The 23046-nt window shown below is 47.2% G+C and overlaps 1 protein-coding gene across 1 annotated transcript; it reads right to left on the bottom strand.

Moving 5' to 3' along the window:
- Nucleotides 1-1026: 1026 nt before the first annotated feature.
- Nucleotides 1027-3004, bottom strand: LOC123102486 (xyloglucan galactosyltransferase KATAMARI1 homolog). Its single transcript, XM_044523870.1, has one exon. It carries the CDS (start codon nucleotides 2774-2776, stop codon nucleotides 1139-1141), a length of 1638 nt encoding a protein of 545 aa, XP_044379805.1. The 5' UTR covers nucleotides 2777-3004; the 3' UTR covers nucleotides 1027-1138.
- Between the last annotated feature and the right edge of the window lie 20042 nt (nucleotides 3005-23046).

Raw genomic sequence — 23046 nt, 5'->3', positions numbered from 1 at the left:
AGTCAGCTTCGAGTTATGGTCGAGTTAGACCAGAGGTTGGGATGGCCTGCGTGCCATATAGCCTAGGGCAGGCGCCCATGTAAGGGGGAGTTTTTTTTTATTGTTTGTATGGTCATGGTTTTCCTCCTAGGAACCCTAAAGGTGTTACCCTCCTCTAGGGATTGAAGATTGTTGCTGCCGCGATTCTTGCCTGTTGCTGAAGTACTTGATCAGGTGATCCTTCTCCTTTGTGCACGCTGGAACTTCGTGGTTCCCGTTCTCTAGATCATGCTCATCTGAGTCATGAGTTGGAGAGTTTATCTACTGCTGGTTTGGAACATCGTCATGTTTTTGTAAGCCGGTTACTATCTATTCTGTTTCCAGCGATTGCTATTTGTGATTGCTAGTGGAGAATCAATTTGCGGTGTTTGCTTTTTATCATTGCTGGATAATTCAGATTGGGACAGCTGTTACATCTATTAGTTGGTAATATATTACAAGTGTTTGAAATATTTCTGCTGGTTTAATTTACTTGGTGTGCTCACCTAAGCCTATTCATTGCGGGTCACTTGCATATTTGAGAGAAGGTATATGAGCTGCTTTTATACCGTGAAGGATTGGGACAAATTTTGGACATTCATAGGTGTGTCCTTAACACCTCTCGCGCTGCCTCCTTCGCTAGTCCCTTCGGGTGACGTTCTCTCACTTGTAGGCTAGAGCAAGGACGGGAGCCCCAAGGACGAGGCTGAGGCTACATCCGTGGCGACGATTGGGGATGAGATGCACGACACTCAGGACGATGGATGGGGGGCGGCGGCTCGGATGGGGGAGAAGAGTGGACTATGGCGAGGACTCGGATGCGAAAATGATGGACAGACACAGGAGGAAGGCGATGTGTTTAATGGACCTAGGTCATGTTGGGGCAATTTGCGATAAGTCCAGCATGTTTGATTTGACATGGCTGACGCGTCCAGCCAGTAGTGCCCATCAGCCCTATAGGAATGGTACGAGGCATTCGTCTGCGGGGGTTTGCCAGAGATTTTGGCTGTAGATGCTCTTATTTTCCTCTCGATCACGACGTAACCCTCTGAGATTATATTGATTGGCCATGCATTTTGGTGTCTCCTTGTCTCGAAAATCAGAGCAAAAGAGTGTTTCGCTACTTGTCAAAGTAACTATCCCACTGATGCCCCACATCGTCCTCCAGCCCTCGCTTGATCCTCCTCACCCTCTCGATCACGCCGTCCACGGCGACGTCCACGGCGTCCCTGAAGCGGTAGCCAGCCTTGACCCTTGGGTCCCTGTACACGATGTTGGGAATCAACCTGACCACCTGCTCCCTCATGGCCGCCACCTCCCTGGCGCCGATCCGCCGGAGCACGTCCTCCACCTTCACTGTGCCGTTCCGCACGCCGTCCTCCGGCACGAACACCGAGTACTTGCGGTGATCCGCCGGCAGATGCCACCGGTACTGCACGTACGCCGATCCGGGGTGGAAGAACACCGGCACACAGCCGGCGAGCACGGCGTCGAACGCCGACCGCCGCGTGTACGAGTCCCCCTGGGGCTGCAGGCAGAAGGCGGCGCTCTTGAACAGCCGCATGACGTTGCTCGGCGCGTAGCAGTCGTTGCGCCGGCCACGGCCGCCGCACAGAAGGAGCCCGCACCGCCGCGACCGCGCGCACTGGTTGATGATCATGTCGCGGACGACGGCGTTAACGTTCTTGTTGCTGCCGTCGTGCGCCCGCGCGCCGCCAGCGAACGCGAACAGCCATGGCCTTCGCGTGTGTCGCACGGCCCGCTGCCATGAGGCCACCTCGCCGGCGAGGGACGGGTGGAAGTAGGTCGGGTACGGCACGCCGATGTCGTTGCCGTGCCACGGGCTGGACTCGATGGCGAGCATCGTCATGTTCTTGGCCTCCGGGAGGAGAAGCAGCCGGCTCCCCCACTCGCCGCCGACCTCGCGCCGGAAGTCCCACGTGATGCGACCGCCGACGAAGAAGTGGTCCCGCCCGCCCTGCGCCGCCCATACCGGTGACGACCGGAGCCACTCGAAGAGGTCCTCCGCGAGAGCGTCGCGGACGCCGTTGCTGAACCCCCACAGGTGCCGGCCGACGTCGAGCCCTGCATAGTAGGGCACGTAGACGGCAGCGGCGCGGGACGCGTCGGTGGTGAGGCAATCGTACCGTCGCATCCGGCTGTGGAAGATGACCTCCAGGGCGAACTGGTTGGTGTCGTACCAGCCAGTGGACGGGAGAACGCCGCCGGTGCGCGTGAGCCGCGGGCCCATGCCGGCGTTGAGGAGGTGCTTGCACATGTCGGCCCACTCTGACAGGGACCGGCAGTCCCGGATCAGGTCGGAGTTGAACCGACTCGGCAGATTATGGATGTAGATGTAGCGGCCGGCGCACCTGTCGGTCGCCACCGCCGGTGGAGGTGGCGATTGAATCTCTGTCCCTGCTTGACGTGACATCTCCGTTCTTGCTTGACGTTTCGGTGCCAGCGGTGGAGGCGGAGCGTTAATGATGACATGGTGCTCCGTCGGCGGCGGCGGCGGCGTCAGCGGCGAGGACGTGTCAACGATCTCTCGACGCTCCGACGGCCACGGGGGCGTCGTGTCAACGGCCCGCAGCCCCGTCAACGGAATGCTCGGCTGGAAACTCTGCCGGAAGACGGCGACCTCCACCGGCGGAGAAGGGAAGACGAGGAGCATCCATAGGGCACAGCACGCCGGGAAGGCCAGCGGCAGGAGGTACCTGCCGGCCCAGACCGCCGTCGACCCACGCAAATTCACCATATGGCCCGGCCCTGCCGTACGTCGCAGGGAACAAATCACTCGCCGGCCGGCAGCCGGATTTTAATCGGCCAGCGCGATCGATATGACCCGGCTGTCATACCGCTGTCGCTGTCCGATCATCAACAGCTTGAGCGGCGTAGAAATAAGCGCGAATTGATTCCGGGAAGGTTTCCTTGCCGCAGATATGCCGGGAATTGGGATGCGCATGCGCGCATCAGCGATTCCTTCCTTGCATGTGTTTCATGATGTATTTCCATTTGTTCGTCACCTCTCCTGATTTTGTCTTTCCTATGTTAGTTGCATCATGCTGAACACATGTGGCAATGAACCACCATAATTTTGCCGTGCTTGTATTGCAGTTGTTGTTTGACAGCTCGGGGCTCATGCAAGCAGGCATGCATAGATACGAAGGATTTAAGTTCAAATAAAAAGTTCAAAAACAATACTCAGGAAAGGATTTGGGGCTAATTGTGTGCTTGCGAGAAGGGCCCAATAAACTTGAACCAAATTATCAAAAATTTGGTATATACTCCCTCTGTTATATTAGTTTACAGGGAAGTACTAGGTACCGAAATCCGTGGAGCGTTTGTAGTCATGCTTCAGAAACATAGCAGATTTATTTTTAGCACAGTACAGACACAAGCGCTGATATATACGCGTATATACTCATTCCTATGAACACACACGCACACCATATCCCTTTGAGCACCTACGGGAGACTGAGCCAACATAGGCATCTCGTAGTTAATGGGAACATCTTCTCCCACCGAATGTGCATCACCGGAAATTCTGAAATAAATCCAGGATAAATGCGAGGCACTAAGACTTGAACTCTGGTAGGACGAAAATACCACTATCCATCTAAACAACCAACCACAGATTGGTTTGCACATAGCCGATATTAAATGAACCTCGTTAACAAATACCGTTCATCCGATGTACTTTTCTGCAATGATCTAACCATGTAAAGTCTAGTGCATGAGACGATGGAAAACCAGGACCGAGAGTTATCTCCTTGAAAAAAAAAGTTGCTAAGGAAACTAAATTAAAATCAACACACACAAAAATCCACTACCTCCAATCCATATTAATTGTTGTCAATTTTCTATGTTGAGCTTGGCATTCTCCATTTTTCTTTATCGAGGGTAGGCAACTTTAGATGGCGATTGCCGGCCATGAGGCAGCCTAACGCAAAAGGTGCCGTTAATGGGTCAGGCCATTTCCATCTACACCCTATTTTATTTCGTAGTCGTTCGCGTTTCAGATTGTTTGTTGGGTCTTCTTTTTCATTTGTTTAGTTTTTTGTGGTTTTCTTTTCTTTCTTTATTATGCTTTTATTTATTTTGAATTGTTTTGTTTCTTTTCTTATCTTCTGGATATTTTCGCTTCTTTTATTGCTTATTAGTTTCTACTCATTTCTTTTTCCTTTTCTCGCTTTTCTTATCTTTCTTTTTATTTTCAATTCATGAACATTTTTTAAGGGAAACACATTGAATTAGTTGGTCGATTTGAGCGAAGCTTTCGTCGCCTCCATCACATCCACGCGTCTTGTGGTCCTGCACACGCAATCAGTGTTACCCTCTGTCAAGATGTGCTTGGCCGACCACAACATACCACGTTTTCTTCCTCATCCTCTTATTTCTCATCCTAGCCACTCGTTCCTCTCCATCTTCTTCTCTCTACTACACGATCCAACCATGGATAAGATTGAGTGTCCTCTCTCCCTATAAAACGCTATGCACTGAAAGTCACACCCCTGGACTGCTACGTCGGTGCGCGCCATCACCATGAGGGGTTTCTGCTGCAGGAGGCGACACTGCGAGCATAGATCATCGGAGCAGCCATTGCGTTGTGGCCCATCACATCACAACCAAAATGCGAAGAGGGACGAGGTCCAGGTGGAGTGTAGGATCAAGAGTATATCTATCAGAGGGGTTAAATGAGAGATTTAATTTTAAAAAAAAAACTTGAAATCTCTCAATACACAGCAGCGAAAAATAAACTAAACAGTAGCACTTGTACGAAAGAAAGCATCTCAAAACAGATGAATACGTGGACGAAACACAACAGATAAGAGCACGAAAGATAAACTCACGAAACAAAATACTAGAGAAAATAAACTACTGAAAGTATTGCAAGGTTGAGATGAAACCAGAGGTGCTAGATGGCGACATGATATTTGTTCGACCGGTTCACTCTTCTGCAAAAGAGCTACGTCCGGTTAGAGTAGAGGGATTTGTGATTGAACACAGGAGCAAAACCAATATTGAGGATATCACTTATCGTTAGCATCTCAGTTAGAGATTAATCAATCAGTTTTATCGATCGACTATTAATTGGCCACTTTTGCAAATCCTAGGTACCCAACACTAAAATATGGTATATTCAACACCAATACAATATTGGACAGAAGTGCTATCTTGATTCCTAGCCTTTACATCCTCGTCTAATGAAAAACAAAATAGGACAACAATACATATTGCATAACAAGGTGCAGAAAACACAAATAAACATTGTTTTTGCAAACATAGTGCTAGGAATAGGTCCGATTTATCGGTAGAATCATGATAAATCGCTTGTCAGAATGATAAATTGGCCCAAAAAATAAACGATGAGGATAAGGCATAATCTTATCGGTCACCCTCCGAGTAGCGATAAATCGAACGATAAATCGCTTAATCAAACGCGTTTTTGAACAGTGAGCAAAACTCTCTCCGTCCTATTCTCATAGACAACAAGTTCGTCAACTTGTGTCGGTTACTCGGAGTAGATACTTCAGGCAATCTCCATAACCTTCAAAAATTATTTTTCTAAACCACAATGACTCTTGGTTGCTAAAAACTATGACGCCTAACCATCTAGAGAGTTAGCAACTCTCAAGAGTGATAGGCAGAGCGCTCTAGACTTCGATCTCTTGTGATGCTCAACCACTATCTAAATTTTCAGTTTTGCGGTTTTCTCTCAGTGGATTCACTCAAATCTTTCGAGAGAGGGTGCTCTGACAATCTTGTCAAAATCACACGAAGCACCCAACCATCTTGGAAGACGCGGAGTGGATATTCATAGCCGGAGCAATCCCGAGGGGAAAATGACCAATCAGGACACGACATACAGCCAATGGCCAACTGACACGTATCTGACGGTCGAATTTCAAACGAACCAACTTTACTTGAGGAAAAAGTAAAGTTGACTCCTCGGTTAGAACATTTTTCTCACAGCCCAGAAGATCGTTGTCGCTGGCTGACAAGTAAATGTCTCGAAGCACAAAGAGATTTCTCTTATAACTCACTTGGGATATGTTTCGATTAAGCATCATAGAAAAATAAGTTTCAAAACACTTCGACCCCTTTTAGTTGTACGGTGGTCCTATGACTCATGTAAGTGAAAATGAACTAAGGAAGAAAATACTACATCTTCTATTGGGACCCCAATCCTAAGTCACGCCGATCTAGCATGTAACACATCGTATCACTTTGCCGCCTCATGCACGGTATTCCCACGGTTGCAGCCTTACCTAGGTCAGGACCGTTTACGCCTTTTGGCTCACGTATATGATAGTGTCGCTAGCATCCATATGACAAAGAACCTGGCCTGACATGACTATTCGTAAACCCAAGGTGGCACAAACTTACAGGGACAAGCATACATGACCCAACAATGCACGTGTCGGTCAGTAGCGAGTGCAACTGGACTGTGGCAAGCTATCAGGAGTCCAGTAGACACCATGTGACATTTCCCCGAAGGGACAGACACAGGAGCAAAGAAGGACACATGTCGGTCAATCCATGTGTTTCGGAGCAGTAGCTGTTGGAAATATGCCCTAGAGGCATTAATAAATTGGTTATTATTATATTTCCTTGTTCATGATAATCGTTTATTATCCATGCTAGAATTGTATGGATAGGAAACTCAGATACATGTGTGGATACATAGACAACACCATGTCCCTAGTAAGCCTCTAGTTGACTAGCTCGTTTATCAATAGATGGTTACGGTTTCCTGACCATGGACATTGGATGTCGTTGATAACGGGATCACATCATTAGGAGAATGATGTGATGGACAAGACCCAATCCTAAGCCTAGCACAAGATCGTGTAGTTCGTATGCTAAAGCTTTTCTAATGTCAAGTATCATTTCCTTAGACCATGAGATTGTGCAACTCCCGGATACCGTAGGAGTGCTTTGGGTGTGCCAAACGTCACAACGTAACTGGGTGGCTATAAATGTGCACTATGGGTATCTCCGAAAGTGTCTGTTGGGTTAGCACGAATCGAAACTGGGATTTGTCACTCCGTGCAACGGAGAGGTATCTCTGGGCCCACTTGGTAGGACATCATCATAATGTGCACAATGTGACCAAGGAGTTGATCACGGGATGATGTGTTACGGAACGAGTAATGAGACTTGCCGGTAACGAGATTGAACAAGGTATCGGGATACCGACGATCGAATCTCGGGCAAGTATCGTACCGATAGACAAAGGGAATGTATATGGGATTGATTGAATCCTTGACATCGTGGTTCATCTGATGAGATCATCGTGGAGCATGTGGGAACCAACATGGGTATCCAAATCCCGCTGTTGGTTATTGACCGGAGAGTTGTCTCGGCCATGTCTGCATGACTCCCGAGCCCATAGGGTCTACACACTTAAGGTTCGATGACACTAGGGTTATAGGGAATAGATGTATGTGGTTACCGAATGTTATTCGGAGTCCCGGATGAGATCCCGGATGTCATGAGGAGTTCCGGAATGGTCCAGAGGTAAAGATTTATATATGGAAAGTCATCATACGGTCACCGGAATAATTCGGGGGTTTACCGGTATTGTACCGGGCCCACCGAAGGGGTTCCGGGGGTCCACCGGGAGGGTCCACCTGCCCCAGAGGGCCCTATGGGCTGTGTGTGGAGAGGGACCAGCCCCTTAGTGGGCTGGGCGCCTCCCCCTAGGGCCCATGCGCCTAGGGTTTAGGGGGAACCCTAAAGGGGGGGGGCCTTGCCTTGGGGGGCAAGGCAACCCCTCTGGCCGCCGCCCCCTCCTCAGATTGGATCTGAGGGGGCCGGCCCCCCTCTCCCTTGCCCCTATATATATGTGGGGGGTGGGAGGGCAGCCGCACCCAAGTTCTGGCGCAGCCCTCCCCCTCTCCCAAGTCCTCCTCCTCTCCCACGGTGCTTGGCGAAGCCCTGCAGGATTGCCACCCTCCTCCTTCACCACCACGCCGTCATGCTGCTGCTGGATGGAGTCTTCCCCAACCTCTCCTTCTCCCCTTGCTGGATCATGGCGTGGGAGACGTCACCGGGCTGCACGTGTATTGAACACGGAGGCGCCGTTGTTCGGCGCTTAGATCGGAATCAACCGCGATCTGAATCGCTGCGAGTACAACTCCTTCATCCGCGTTCTTGCAACACTTCCGCTTAGCGATCTACAAGGGTATGTAGATGCACTCCCCTTCCCCTCGTTGCTAGATTACTCCATAGATTGATCTTGGTGACGCGTAGAAAATTTTAAATTTCTGCTACGATCACCAACAGTGGCATCATGAGCTAGGTCTATGCGTAGTTTCTATGACGAGTAGAACACAAGTTGTTGTGGGCTTCGATTTTGTCAATTTACTTGCCGTTACTAGTCTTATCTTGATTCGGCGGCATCGTGGGATGAAGCGGCCCGGACCGACCTTACACGTACTCTTACATGAGACAGGTTCCACCGACTGACATGCACTAGTTGCATAAGGTGGCTAGCGGGTGTGTGTCTCTCCCACTTTAGTCGGACCGGATTCGATGAAAAGGGTCCTTATGAAGGGTAAATAGAAATTAGCATATCATGTTGTGGTTTTGGCGTAGGTAAGAAATGTTCTTGCTAGAAACCTATAGCAGCCACGTAAAAATTTGCAACAACAATTAGAGGATGTCTAACTTGTTTTTGGAGCATATGCCTTGTGATGTGATATGGCCAAAAGGATATGATGAATGATATATGTGATGTATGAGATTGATCATGTTCTTGTAATAGGAATCACGACTTGCATGTCGATGAGTATGACAACCGGCAGGAGCCATAGGAGTTGTCCTAATTTATTTATGACCTGCATGTCAACTTAAACGTCATGTAATTACTTTACTTTATTGCTAAGTCGTTAGCCATAGTAGTAGAAGTAATAGTTGATGAGACGACTTCATGAAGACACGATGATGGAGATCATGATGATGGAGATCATGGTGTCATGCCGGTGACGATGATGATCATGGCGCCCCGAAGATGGAGATCAAAAGGAACAATATGATATTGGCCATATCATGTGACTATTTGATTGCATGTGATGTTTATCATGTTTTACATCTTATTTGCTTAGAACGACGGTAGCTTAAATAAGATGATCCCTCGCAATAATTTCAAGAAAGTGTTCCTCCCTAACTGTGCACCGTTGCGAAGGTTCGTTGTTTCGAAGCACCACGTGATGATCGGGTGTGATAGATTCTAACGATCGAATACAACAGGTGTAAGCCAGATTTACACACGCAATACACTTAGGTTGACTTGACGAGCCTAGCATGTACAGACATGGCCTCGGAACACGAAAGACCGAAAGGTCGAACATGAGTCGTATAGAAGATACGATCAACATGAAGATGTTCACCGATGATGACTAGTCTGTCTCACGTGATGATCAGACATGGCCTAGTTAACTCAGATCATGTATCACTTAGATGACTAGAGGGATGTCTATCTGAGTGGGAGTTCATTAAATAGTTTGATTAGATGAACTTAATTATCATGAACATAGTCTAAATTGTCTTTGCAAATATGTTGTAGATAAATAGCTCACGTTGTAGCTCCCTGTTTCAATGCGTTCCTAGAGACTAAGTTGAAAGATATTGTAAGCAATGATGCGGACTAGGTCCGTAGTCTGAGGAGTGTCCTCACTGCTACACACAAGGCTTACGTCTTTGATGCACCGCTCGATGTGCAAACCCCTACAACGTCGTATGTGGATGTTGTGAACACCTGACAGACACATCCTGATGACTACTTGATAGTTTAGTGCACCATACTTTACGGCTTAGAATCGGGATTCCAATGACGTTTTGAATGCCATAAGACATATGAGATGTTCCAAGAGCTGAAATTGGGATTTCAGGCTCATGCCCGTGTTGAGAGGTATGAGACCTCTGACAAGTTCTTTTGCCAACAAGATGGAGGAGAATAGCTCAGCTAGTGAGCATGTGCTCAGAATGTCTGGGTGCTGCAATCACTTAAATCAAGTGGGAGTTGAACTTCCAGATAAGATAGTGATTGATAGAGTTCTCTAGCCACTATCACTAAGCTACTAGATCTTCGTGATGAACTATGACATGCAAGGGATGGAGTTGATCCCGGAGTTGTCCGTGGTGCTTAAGACCGCAAAAGGTAGAAATCAAGAAGGAGCATCAAGTGTTGATGGTTTAACAAGACCACTGGTTTCAAGAAGGGCTAGAAGGGAAACTTCATGGATGGCAAACCAGTTGCCGCTCCAGTGAAGGAACCCAAGGTTGAACCCAAACCCGAGACTAAGTGCTTCTATTGTAAGGGGAACGGTCACTAGTAGCGGAATTACCCCAAATGCATGGTAGATAAGAAGGTTGGCAACTTCAACAAAGTATATACGTGTTATTAATGTGTACCTCACTAGTACTCCTGGTAGCACCTGGGTATTGGATACCGGTTCAGTTGCTATTATTGGTGACTTGAAGCAAAAGCTACGGACTAAACAGAGACTGGCTAAGGGCAAGGTGACGATGTGTGTTGGAAGTGTTTCCAAAGTTGATGAGATCACCATCGCACGCTCCATCTGCCTTCGGGATTAGTATTGAACCTAGATAAATGTTATCAGGTGTCTACGTTGAGCATGAATATGATTAGATCATGTTCATTGGAATAAGGTTATTCATTTAAGTTAGAGAATAATGGTTATTCTGTTTACATGAATAATACTTTTCATGGTCATGCACCCTATGTGAATGGTTCATTGAATCTCGGTCGTGGTAATACGCATGTTCACGCCAAAATATGTAGAGTTAATAATGATAGTACCACTTTCTTGTTGCACTGCCGCTTAGGTCATATTGGCGTAAGATGCATGAAGAAACTCCATGTCGATGGATGTTTGGAGTCACTTGATTTTGAATCGCTTGACACATGCGAGCCATGCCTCATGGGCAGGATGACTAAGACCCCGTTTTCAGGTACAATGAAACGGGCAAGTGACTTGTTGGAAATCATACATGCTGATGCGTGTGATCCAATGAGAATTGAAGCGTGCGATGGATATTGCTATTTTCTCATCTTCACTGACGATTTGAGTAGATATAGGTATATTTACTTAATGAAGCACAAGTCTGAAACGTTTGAAAAGTTCAAGCAATTTCAGAGTGAAGTTAAGAATCATCATAACAAGAAGATCATGTTCCTACGATCTGATCAAAAGGGAATTTTCTGAGTTATGAGTTTGGCAATCACTTAAGACATTGTGGAATTGTTTCGCAGTTGAAGCCACCTGGAACACCACAGCGTAATGGTGTGTCCGAACGTCATAATCGAACCTTATGAGATATGGTGCGATCTATGATGTCTCTTACCGATCTACCGCTATTATTTTGAGGTTATGCATTAGAGACAGCTGCATTCACTTTAGATAGGACACCATATAAGTCCGTTGAGACAACGTCGTATGAACATTGGTTTGGCAAGAAACCAAAGTTGTCGTTTCTTAATGTTTGGGACTGCGATACTTAAGGATTCAGCCGGAAAGGCTCGAACCCAAAAACGGACAAATACATCTTCATAGGATACCCAAAGGTAACAGTTGGGTATACCTTCTACCTCGGATCCAAGGGCAAATTGTTTGTCGCTAAGAAAGGGTCCTTTCTCGAGAAGGAGTTTCTCTTGAAAGAATTGAGTGGGAGGAAGATAGAACTTGATGAGGTTGTCGAACCTTTACTTCAACCAGAGAGTGATGCAACACAGAAAGATGTTTTCTGTGGCGCCTACGTCTGTTGAAGAGGAAGTTAATGATAGTGATCATGAAGCTTCGGATCAAGTTGCTCATAGGTCGACAAGGATATGTACTACTCCTGAGTGGTACGATAATCCTGTCTTAGATATCATGTTGTTGGACAACAATGAACCTACGAACTATGGAGAAGCAATGGTGGCCCCGTATTCCGACAAATGGTTAGAATCCATGAAATCCGAGATAGGATCCATGTATCAGAACAAAGCATGGACTTTGGTGGACTTGCCCAATGATCGGCAAGTCATTGAGATAAATGGATCTTTAAGAAGAAGACGGACGTGGACGGTAATGTTACCGTCTATGAAGCTCGACTTATGGCAAAGAGTCTTTTCACAAGTTCAAGGAGTTGACTACGATGAGATTTTCTCACCCGTAGCGATGTTTAAGTCTGTCGTAATCATGTTAGCATTAGTTGTATTTTTTGATTATGAAATCTGACAGATGGATGTCAAAACAAGTTTTCTTACCAGTTTTCATAAGAAAAAGTTGTATGTGATACAATAAAAGGTTTTGTCGATCCTAAGGATGCTAAAAGGTATGCTAGCTCCAGCAATCCTTCTATGGACTAGAGCAAGCATATTGGAGTCGGAATATATGCTTTGATGGAGTGATCAAAGCTTTTAGGTTTATACAATGTTTGCTAGAAACTTGTATTTACAAGAAAGTGAGTGGGAGCACTACAACATTTCTGATAAGTATATGTGGATGACATATTATTGATTCGAAATAATGTAGAATTTCTGGAAAGCATAAACGGTTGTTTGAAGAGTGATTTTCAAAGGAAGACCTGGATAAAGCTGCTTACATATTGGGCATCAAGATCTATAGAGATAGATCAAGACGCATGATGATACTTTCAAAGAATGCACACCTTGACATGTTTTTGAAGGAGTTCAAAATAGATCAGTCAAAGAAGGGATTCTTACCTGAGTTGTAAGGTGTGAAGTTGAGTAAGACTCAAAGATTGACCACGGCAAAAGAAAGAGGAAGGACGAAGGTCGTCCCCTATGCTTTTGTCATAGGCTCTATAGGTATGCCATGCTGAGTACCGCACCAGATGTGTGCATTGCCACATGTCTGGCAAGAGGGTACAAAGGTGATCTAGGAGTGGATCACCAGATAGCGGTCAAAATTATCCTTAGAGGAATAAGGAAATGTTTCTCGGTTATGGAGGTGATAAAGAGTTCGACGTAAAGAGTTACGTCGATGCAAGCTTAACACCTATCCGGATAGCTCTGAGTAGAGATATCGGATACGTATAATGGAGCAACAATTTGGAATAGCTCCAAGTGGAACATGGTAGCAGCCTCTACGATATGACATAAAGTTTTGCGAAATACATAGGGATCTGAATATTGCAGACCCGTTGACTACAACCTCTCTCACAAGCATAACATGATCATACCCAGAACTCACTGAGTGTTAATCACATAGTGATGTGAGCTAGATTATTGAGTCTAGTAAACTCTTTGGATGTTGGTCACATGGCGATGTGACATGTGAGTGTTAATCACATGGTGATGTGAACAAGATTATTGACTCTAGTGCAAGTGGCAGACTATTGGAAATATGCCCTAGAGGCAATAATAATTTGGTTATTATTATATAACCTTGTTCATGATAATCGTTTATTATCCATGCTAGAATTGTATTGATAGGAAACTCAGATACATGTGTGGATACATAGACAACACCATGTCCCTAGTAAGCCTCTAGTTGACTAGCTCGTTGATCAATAGATGGTTACGGTTTCCTGACCATGGACATTGGATGTCGTTGATAACGGGATCACATCATTAGGAGAATGATGTGATGGACAAGACCCAATCCTAAGCCTAGCACAAGATCGTGTAGTTCATATGTTAAAGCTTTTCTAATGTCAAGTATCATTTCCTTAGACCATGAGATTGTGCAACTCCCGGATACCTAGGAGTGCTTTGGGTGTGCGAAACGTCACAACGTAACTAGGTGGCTATAAGGGTGCACTACGGGTATCTCCGAAAGTGTATGTTGGGTTGGCACGAATCGAGACTGGGATTTGTCACTCCGTGTAACGGAGAGGTATCTCTGGGCCCACTCGGTAGGACATCATCATAATGTGCACAATGTGACCAAGGAGTTGATCATGGGATGATGTGTTACGGAATGAGTAAAGAGACTTGTTGGTAACGAGATTGAACAAGGGATCGGGATACCGATGATCGAATCTCAGGCAAGTATCGTACCGATAGACAAAGGGAATTGCATACGAGATTGATTGAATCCTTGACATCATGGTTCATCCAATGAGATCATCGTGGAGCATGTGGGAACCAACATGGGTATCCAGATCCCGCTGTTGGTTATTGACCGGAGAGTTGTCTCGGCCATGTCTGCATGACTCCCGAGCCCGTAGGGTCTACACACTTAAGGTTCGATGACGCTAGGGTTATAGGGAATAGATGAACGTGGTTACCGAATGTCATTTAGAGTCCCGGATGAGATCCCGGACGTCACGAGGAGTTCCGGAATGGTCCGGAGGTAAAGATTTATATATGGGAAGTCATCATACGGTCACCGGAATAATTCGGGGGTTTACCGGTATTGTACCGGGACCACCGAAGGGGTTCCGGGGATCCACCGGGAGGGTCCACCTGCCCCGGAGGGCCCTATGGGCCGTGTGTGGAGAGGGACCAGCCCCTTAGTGGGCTGGGTGCCTCCCCCCTAGGGCCCATGTGCCTAGGGTTTAGGGGGAACCCTAAAGGGGGCGCCCCTTGCCTTGGGGGGCAAGGCAACCCCCCTGGCCGCCGCCCCCTCCTCAGATTGGATCTGAGGGGGCCGGCCCCCCTCTCCCTTGCCCCTATATATATGTGGGGGGTGGGAGGGCAGCCGCACCCAAGTTCTGGCGCAGCCCTCCCCCTCTCCCAAGTCCTCCTCCTCTCCTGCGGTGCTTGGCGAAGCCCTGCAGGATTGCCACGCTCCTCCTTCACCACCACGTCGTCGTGCTGCTACTGGATGGAGTCTTCCCCAACCTCTCCTTCTCCCCTTGCTGGATCAAGGCGTGGGAGACGTCACCAGGCTGCACGTGTGTTGAACGCGGAGGCGCCGTTGTTCGGCGCTTAGATCGGAATCAACCGCGACCTGAATTGCTGCGAGTACGACTCCTTCATCCGCGTTCTTGCAACGCTTCCGCTTAGCGATCTACAAGGGTATGTAGATGCACTCCCCTTCCCCTCATTGCTAGATTACTCCATAGATTGATCTTGGTGATGCGTAGAAAATTTTAAATTTCTGCTACGATCACCAACAGTAGCTAGCTACCATGGCTCAGTGGAAGCACTAAGAGGCATTTTACCATAAGGAAGGCTACCAAGAATAAACAACTAGATTTCGGATCCCACACATACCAAGCATTTCAATAACATACACACAATATGCTCAATATATGTAAATACAACATGGCATCACAACACACCCCTGCAAGGTAATATGATCTATTCAAATAGCCATGTCCTCGGATATGGACTACTTGGAACGCTTACATTGTTCATAGACAAGTTAAAAGGATACTCTAAAATGAACAAGATAAGCGTTAGTGCTATGGATGGCCTTCCCATAGGGAGACGGGAGCGGATCCATAGTGGTGTATTGATTTGGTGAATATGTGGACTCGTGTGTGTTGGGTAACGCGGTAATTTCAAAAAAATCCTACACACACGCAAGATCCATCTAGATGATGCATAGGAACGAGAGGGGATAGAGTTGTCTACGTACCCTCGTAGGCCGTAAACAGAAGCGTTATGACAATGTGGTTGATGTAGTCATACGTCTTCACGATCCTACCGATCCTACCACCAAAGGTACGGCACCTCTGTGATCTGCACACGTTCAGCTTGGTGACATCCCACGAACTCTAGATCCAGCTGAGGTCGAGGGAGAGTTTCGTCAGCACGACGGCGTGATGACGGTGATGATGAAGTTACCAACGCAGGGCTTCACCTAATCACTACAAAAATATGACCGAGGTGGAATTCTGTGGAAGGGTGCACCGCACATGGCTAAACAATCAAATTTTATGTGTTCTAGGGTGCCCCCCACCCCACATATATAAAGGAGGGAGGGGTAGGCCGGCCGGCCCTCTAGGCGTGCCAAGGGGGGAGGAGTCCTCCTCCTAGTAGGAGTAGGACTCCCCCCTTTCCTAGTCCCACCAGGAAAAGAAGGAAGAGGGAGAAGGAGAAAGGAAAGGGGGCCGGTCCCCCCCCCCACACCCAATTTGGATTGGGCTTGGTGGGGGGCCTCCACCTGGCTGCCTCCGCTTCTCTCCTACTAGGGCCCAATAAGGCCCATTGACTCCCGGGGGGTTCCGGTAACCCCCCGGTACTCCGGTAAATGCCCGAACTCATTCGGAACCATTCCGATGTCCAAACACAGCCTTCCAATATATCAATCTTTATGTCTCGACCATTTTGAGACTCTTCGTCATGTCCGTGATCTCATCCGGGACACCAAACAACCTTTGGTACATCAAAAAACACATAAAATCATAATACCGATCGTCACCGAATTTTAAGTGTGTGGACCCTACGGGTTCGTGAACTATGTAGACATGACCGAGACTCATCTCCGGCCAATAACCAATAGCGGAACCTAGATGCTCATATTGGTTCCTACATATTCTACGAAGATCTTTACCGGTCAAACCGCATAACAACATACGTTGTTCCCTTTGTCATCGGTATGTTACTTGCTTGAGATTCGATCGTCGGTATCTCAATATCTGGTTCAATCTTGTTACCGGCAAGTCTCTTTACTCATTCCGTAAAGTAGCATCCTGTAACTAACTCATTAGTCACATTGCTTGCAAGGCTTATAGTGATGTGCATTACCGAGAGGGCCCAGAGATACCTCTTCGACAATCGGAGTGACAAATCCTAATCTCGATCTATGCTAACTCCACAAACGCCATCGAAGACACCTATAGAGCATCTTTATAATTACCCAGTTACGTTGTGACGTTTGATAGCACACTGAGTGTTCCTCCGGTATTCGGGAGTTGCATAATCTCATAGTCATAGGAACGTGTATAAGTTATGGAGAAAGCAATAGCAGTAAACTAAACAATCATAGTGCTAAGCTAACAGATGGGTCCTGTCATGGATTTGTCACGGCAGATGTCCTTAGTGTCAGGACTTAGTCGCGAGACCAACGCATCTATGTGGTAACTTGAGAGGGGTTGAGTGGGACGAGAGACGCAGGGCGGATCCATACATAAGACGAGGATTTAGACAGCTTCGGGCCCCGGGAAACATCATCCGGTAAAAACCCTACATGCTGTTTGAGGCTAGGTCTCATTATCATCACGAGGGAGACGCCGTAAACCGGCTCTTTGTGTCTAGCCCTAGAAATTGTTTCTTGTTTGTAGCTTGTTCTATCTAACTTGTCCTTTCTAACCTGTCCCTCTTTGGGGAGCCCTGCCCCTCCTTATATATGTTGAAGGGGCGGGTTACATGTGGAGTCCTATTAGGATAGGGACTAATCTACCTCTAATACAAACCGGATACAAGTCCGGGTCTTCCTTGTAAAGTAAATATTCCTCACGCCTTTTCTCTTAAACCGGCCCACCATAGCATGATCCGGCCTTCCATAAACCGCCCGTTGGGCCACCGGGTTTTGTCGCTCCTCTGACCCGCCTGCCGGATTACCAATGAACCGTAAACCGCCATGTCCAAGTGGGTTGCCAGTGAATCGCCAAACTCTAGCCGGGTCATACATCCGGCGGTTTATACCGCAGGGTATATCCCCGACATTAGCCCGCAGTTTAATTTGGATTCATCCATGTTAAACTGATCTGCAACAAGAACAAATTTGTCGGGTTGTGCTCCGGTTTAAATATTCTTGTAGACCGGCACTTGATCATCCTTAAATCCTTGTCATTTCTTCCTTCCAAGTTAATAACCATCTTCATAATCAATTTGCTTGCAGAAGATATTTGTAAATAAAGAATCCATTTGACTCGGCCTTCAATGCTTTGACTTGACAAAAATATTAGTCTCTGAAATATTCAACTGATATCCAACTGGCTTGAAGATGTAAAACTTGCCGTCTTATGATTACCACTATTGTCTGGTTATAAAAACTGATAATTCCGGGTCATGATTGTTGCCAACACCGGTTCATGATTGTTGCTAATGCCGGTTCATGATTATTGATGACGCCGGGTCATAATGATTGGTGACGCCGGGTTAATCCAGTTTGCTGAAAACAGAGAATTTGAAAATAGTTCTTCGATAATAATATAATACCTAGCCCCCAAGTCTTGAGCAGAACAAAGTGATGGCTTAAGACTTGCTTCAATATAAGTACTGCCACTTAAGAAGAAATCCATGTTGTTCATCCCAGTCACTTAGTAAAAACTGAATACTCCATATTATGTAGCCCCCAAGTGCCGGGTCATTATGCAATAATGAACAGGGACTTTGTAGGTATAATCATGTAGATTTGAGCAATGATGTGTAGCCCCCAAGGGCCGGCTCAGTAAGATAATATTGAGCTGGGACTTGATATATACTTCAATAAAAATAACACCATATGATGTAACCCTCATCATGGGACTTGAATCTACGTCCACAAGGTTAAGAGCCTTGTGCTTTACCAACTGAGCAGTGGACTCTTCAATATAATGAATAAAAAGCTTTGTATCTTCAATTGTTGACAGGAGCAATTGGTAGCCCCCAAGGGCCGACTCATTATAATGTGATGAGTCGGGTCTTCAATAATATGAGCAGAAAATTACTTTGCATTAGCCCCCAAGTGTCATGGTGCATGCTTGCAGCGACATGAGACTTGCATGTAATCTCAATTTGAATAATGTAGCCCCCAAGTGTCGGGTCGTGAGCCTGCAGCGACTCGGGACTATTCCTTCCATTGTAGAATAAATCATATCCTTTGATAAAATAATAACTGTTGCGCTAAAGCGACTTTGACAACTCAATAATACCAGTTACTAATAATCATAAAAATCCAGCCACGTTGGCTATTCAAGATAATATAATCCGGTATGAAAAATTCATCCAATATCATAATGAAAATTCAGCCAAATTTGGCTATTTGAATAATATAACCCAATCATTTATAAGCGCATGATTCCAATAGCGCAATCCAAATATATACTGGCGACGTATAGTCCAAAGCCAGGCCGGTTTAATAAACTCCGGATAATTTCCCATCATATACTGGCGACTTGTCGTCTTAAAACCAGGCCGGTTTAATAAACACCGGATAATTTATCATCATGCTTTATTCAACCTGTCTCTGCATACAACAAGTTTAAAGTGTCCTGGCAGTTTACCGCCGGACGGGTCATAATACCCAACATATAACCCAGGTTTATAACCAAGGCTGCACTTAAGAATAATCAATGAAATATATCATACCTGTGATATTGAATCACATCATTGGTTTACCAATTTTTTGTAGTAAGAGTAATAACCCCAATCTTGAGTAATGATTACGCCTTTCATACTGTGCCGGTTGATGATAAACCGTACCGGGTTGTGATAAACACCGGTTTAACCATATATAATACTGGCGACTCGTAGTCAAACCAGACCGGGCTGATAGTCTCCGGATTTAAAGGGGGATCAAAAATCATTGGCTGAACCAGAAAAAATATGCTTGTTGACATAAAAGAAATCCAACAAAAGCAAAGAACGAACAAACCATGAAAACAACATGGAAGCAAAGGCAATGATAAAAACCATTTGCAAAAATATGCTATACTGAGCTGTTCAGATGGTATTACCATGGTCGGACAGGATCAAGGCCCCCAATAGGAGTGACAATGATTCAAGTCAGCCAGGTCCCCAAATGACTCGTGGCATATATGCCAGATCAAGAGGCGTGACAATGGTTCGGGTTCGACCATGCCCCCAAGTGATTTTGTGGCCTTAGGCCGACCAAGAGGCGTGACTGGTTCAGACTTGACCATGTCCCCAAATGATCTGGTGGCTGTCGCCTATCAAAGGGTGTTCGTTGGTTCGGACACGACCAAGGCCCCCAGTGATATATAAAAAACAAATATCAAGGGGTAAACCGGAGGCCGCTTTAAACAGAACCACTCCGTGTAACCTCGCATGATGAGAAAGACAGAGACCCCGCTTTATGAAGCAGAAGCCCCCATGTGATCAATAATATGTTAGGCCAATAAAGCAGGATACCCATGTTTGAACCGCGCATCATGGCAGCAGGTTCTCTTTGGCACCTTTTTAACTTATTACAAGAGATAAATCCTTCTTGAACCGGACATTAAACCGGATATTGAGAGCGTCAGAGCTTTGCAAGAGATAGTTTCCTTTTAAACCGGATTGTAAACCGGAAGCACCACTGTGAGCCGGAAATTTTCTGATGGCCTTTTAAATTTTGCACTAATATGGCGGTTTAGGGTCCTGCATTAGATAATTTTGCAAGCCGGAGTAATTGCTCTTTTTAAAGAAAGCGATATCTAATATAAAAATATAATGGATGGACTTCACCTGATATGTCAGGCCAGTTAATATCCACCGCGGGGTTATAAGCCAGCACAGACAAGAGGGTCGGCCGCGGCATTGTTGATGTTGTCCGGACTGCAGGGGCGGCGGTTTGTGTTCCGGTTCATCAGTGTGATACACAGATGCCGGTGTAAAACAGCTAGCGCGCGCCATCCGCAGTAGGGCATCACTTTTATAGTGAGCACTTGTCCTGATTTGTGCGGACGACTGATGATCCTTATATACTGCCCGCGGGTAACCTAGCAATGCTCAGGTACTAAGCAAATATCAACTTGTTTATTTAACAGGGGAGCATGCATTGTGAGAAATCTACTGCTTCTTCCCATCAGCTCCACTTATCTGATGCCTTGAAATTCAGAATGTTCCTCAATATATGCAGAATTGATAACTCTTTTATACTGCCTCCACTGCAGTATCAAATCCAAATGTCTTGTTTATCAGTAGCATGTTATTATCCACCGTGTCTCGAGAGACCAATAATCGGCACTTTAAATTTTCTCCTTTGTCATTTGGCATGTATCACATCAGCCCCATCATGAGCCCCACTTCATCAAGTGTCAAGAGCATGTCAAAAACTCCTGCCTGGATGCCGTTGACACTATCTGAAAATCTTTGCGCTGTTATGAGAAACTCCTAGGATGCTGCCACCAACAAGATTGATATCTCGGACATGCCTATTAAGCAGGTGCTTTCCGCTAAACGATCTTTAAAAAATCCTTCCATCCTTCACTTATTGATATTTAACACGGCTTCGTGTTCAAAAATATACTGGTATATGTGAGCTTGCCCGGTACACCAATTGTTCCACCCAGCTGCAGAGCTGCTGTCTTCAAGGAATATTCACACCCGGTGCTGCTAATTGACCAGTAGTTTTGCTTACTTGAACCACGATCTGCCAATGTCATAATCACTGTTTGCAACTAATGTGCAAGGACCGCAATCGTAAGCATCTGAAGATTTATTACTCCATACTTGTTGTACACGACAGAGCACAAGGCGCACTAAAGCAGAACCGCGGCATCCGCGGCCTCGACGACGACGACCAGTGGCTTGGCGCGAAACCGATTGTGCACGGCTGAACCGGAGCCGGTGTAAACCAAGGCCACGTGGGCGAGGCGAGGGAGACGCGGAGGCAAAACGACAAAGCGGCGGCAATTCAACGGCAGCCGTCCATGTGGTGAACCGGCAGCAGGCACGCGACGTCTTGAAGGCGGATTAACGCAGCGGGGCGAGCGGATGAAGCGAGGCCGTGACCCGGGGCGATGCAGAGGCAAACCGGCCAGTGGTGGAGATGGTTCAGCGGCGCAGCCGGATGACGGTGGAGGCGACGGGTGCTCGAGATAAAGCCCGGCGGCCCTCTGCTATAAACAAGGCCATCCCGATGATTTCTGGTGGCGGCTTGACGCGGGGCACCCGGCCGCGGCGGAGGTGAACCCAGCAGGGACCCGGAGCAGGCGGATGAGTCGCGCGGGAGGCGGCGGTCGGGTCGCGCGAACGGCAGAGCGAGGGAGATGGCGACGACCCAGCTGGGGCTTGGAAGGGAGCCGGCGCGCGAGCGACTCAGGAGACGGGCGCGGAGGCAGTGAACCGGCACGGGGCGAAGCTGGTGATGCGGAGAGGTTGTGGCGATTTTAAGGCTGAAGCAGTAGGGCGTCTCAAAAACGACTTAGGGGAGCAGTCGAATTCAACGGGAGGCGAGGACAACTCCACTGGCGGCTTGCACGGTGATTCATCAGGCCGGGTCACCGCACGGATGATAACCAACGGTGGTTCATCGAGGAGAACCGGCGGGATGTGAGCGTAGAAGCACGATGGTTCGCAACAAAGCTGAATATGGGCGGCCGAAGGTGAGCTCTTGGCGAAGTGGTAACGGCGGCTCCGGGTTGGAAACAGAGGCGGAACGAGGCTCGTCCGGGTCGCAGGGGAACGGAGGGCGACTCAGCGGCCAGTTACTTGAGGTCATACCAGCAGCCTCGAGCTGACGGCTGCGGCGGAGGCGACCTACCGGCTCGATGTAAGGCACGGGCAACGACAGGGCGGGTCAACGGAGCAGCCCGGGTGCAAGACGGGTCGCGGCCCTTCTGTTCTTCTCCCTTTTTTTGCTTAATCTTCACGTAGGTAGACGAGTCTCTGTGCAGAGGCCAGTACAAATACCACCAGTCGCAGTTGATCTACACCAATTAGTCTCGGACTAGTACTAGCAGAAGTCATCGATCCATTGGATTGACCGATGGTCATACACGCGTGCGGCGGTGAAAAAAACCCTAGCTTCTCCACCGGGTTATCCTCGAGACCTGTTCCACGAGGTTTTTCTTCACCGATTTGTCTGACAGTTTACTCTTGACGAGGCCCTTTGCAGTAAACTCGTAACCAGATCGGCTCTTTCTCACCTGGCCGTTTCAACATGATAAACTCAGAGTTAATATGAATCCTTCCGTGCAAACTCTTCCTGATTCAGATATTCGCAAGCTTCTTGATCTCTTGAAGTGATCCCTCCAAGAACTCCACACCACCGTGCGCCAGCCCCACGGTGGGCGCCAACTGTCGTGGATTTGTCACGGCAGATGTCCTTAGTGTCAGGACTTAGTCGCGAGGCCAACGCATCTATGTGGTAGCTTGAGAGGGGTTGAGTGGGACGAGAGACGCAGGGCGGATCCATACATAAGACGAGGATTTAGACAGCTTCGGGC

This window comes from Triticum aestivum, chromosome 5A (assembly GCF_018294505.1).
Source record: "Triticum aestivum cultivar Chinese Spring chromosome 5A, IWGSC CS RefSeq v2.1, whole genome shotgun sequence".
In the NCBI taxonomy this organism is placed as follows: Eukaryota; Viridiplantae; Streptophyta; class Magnoliopsida; order Poales; family Poaceae; genus Triticum; species Triticum aestivum.
Note: the sequence above shows the minus strand (reverse complement) of the source record. Positions and strands in the feature narration are given on the sequence as shown.

Excerpts from the sequence above, each read along its gene's own strand:
- LOC123102486 (XM_044523870.1), bottom strand. The coding sequence starts at position 2,776 with ATGGTGAATTTGCGTGGGTCGACGGCGGTCTGGGCCGGCAGGTACCTC.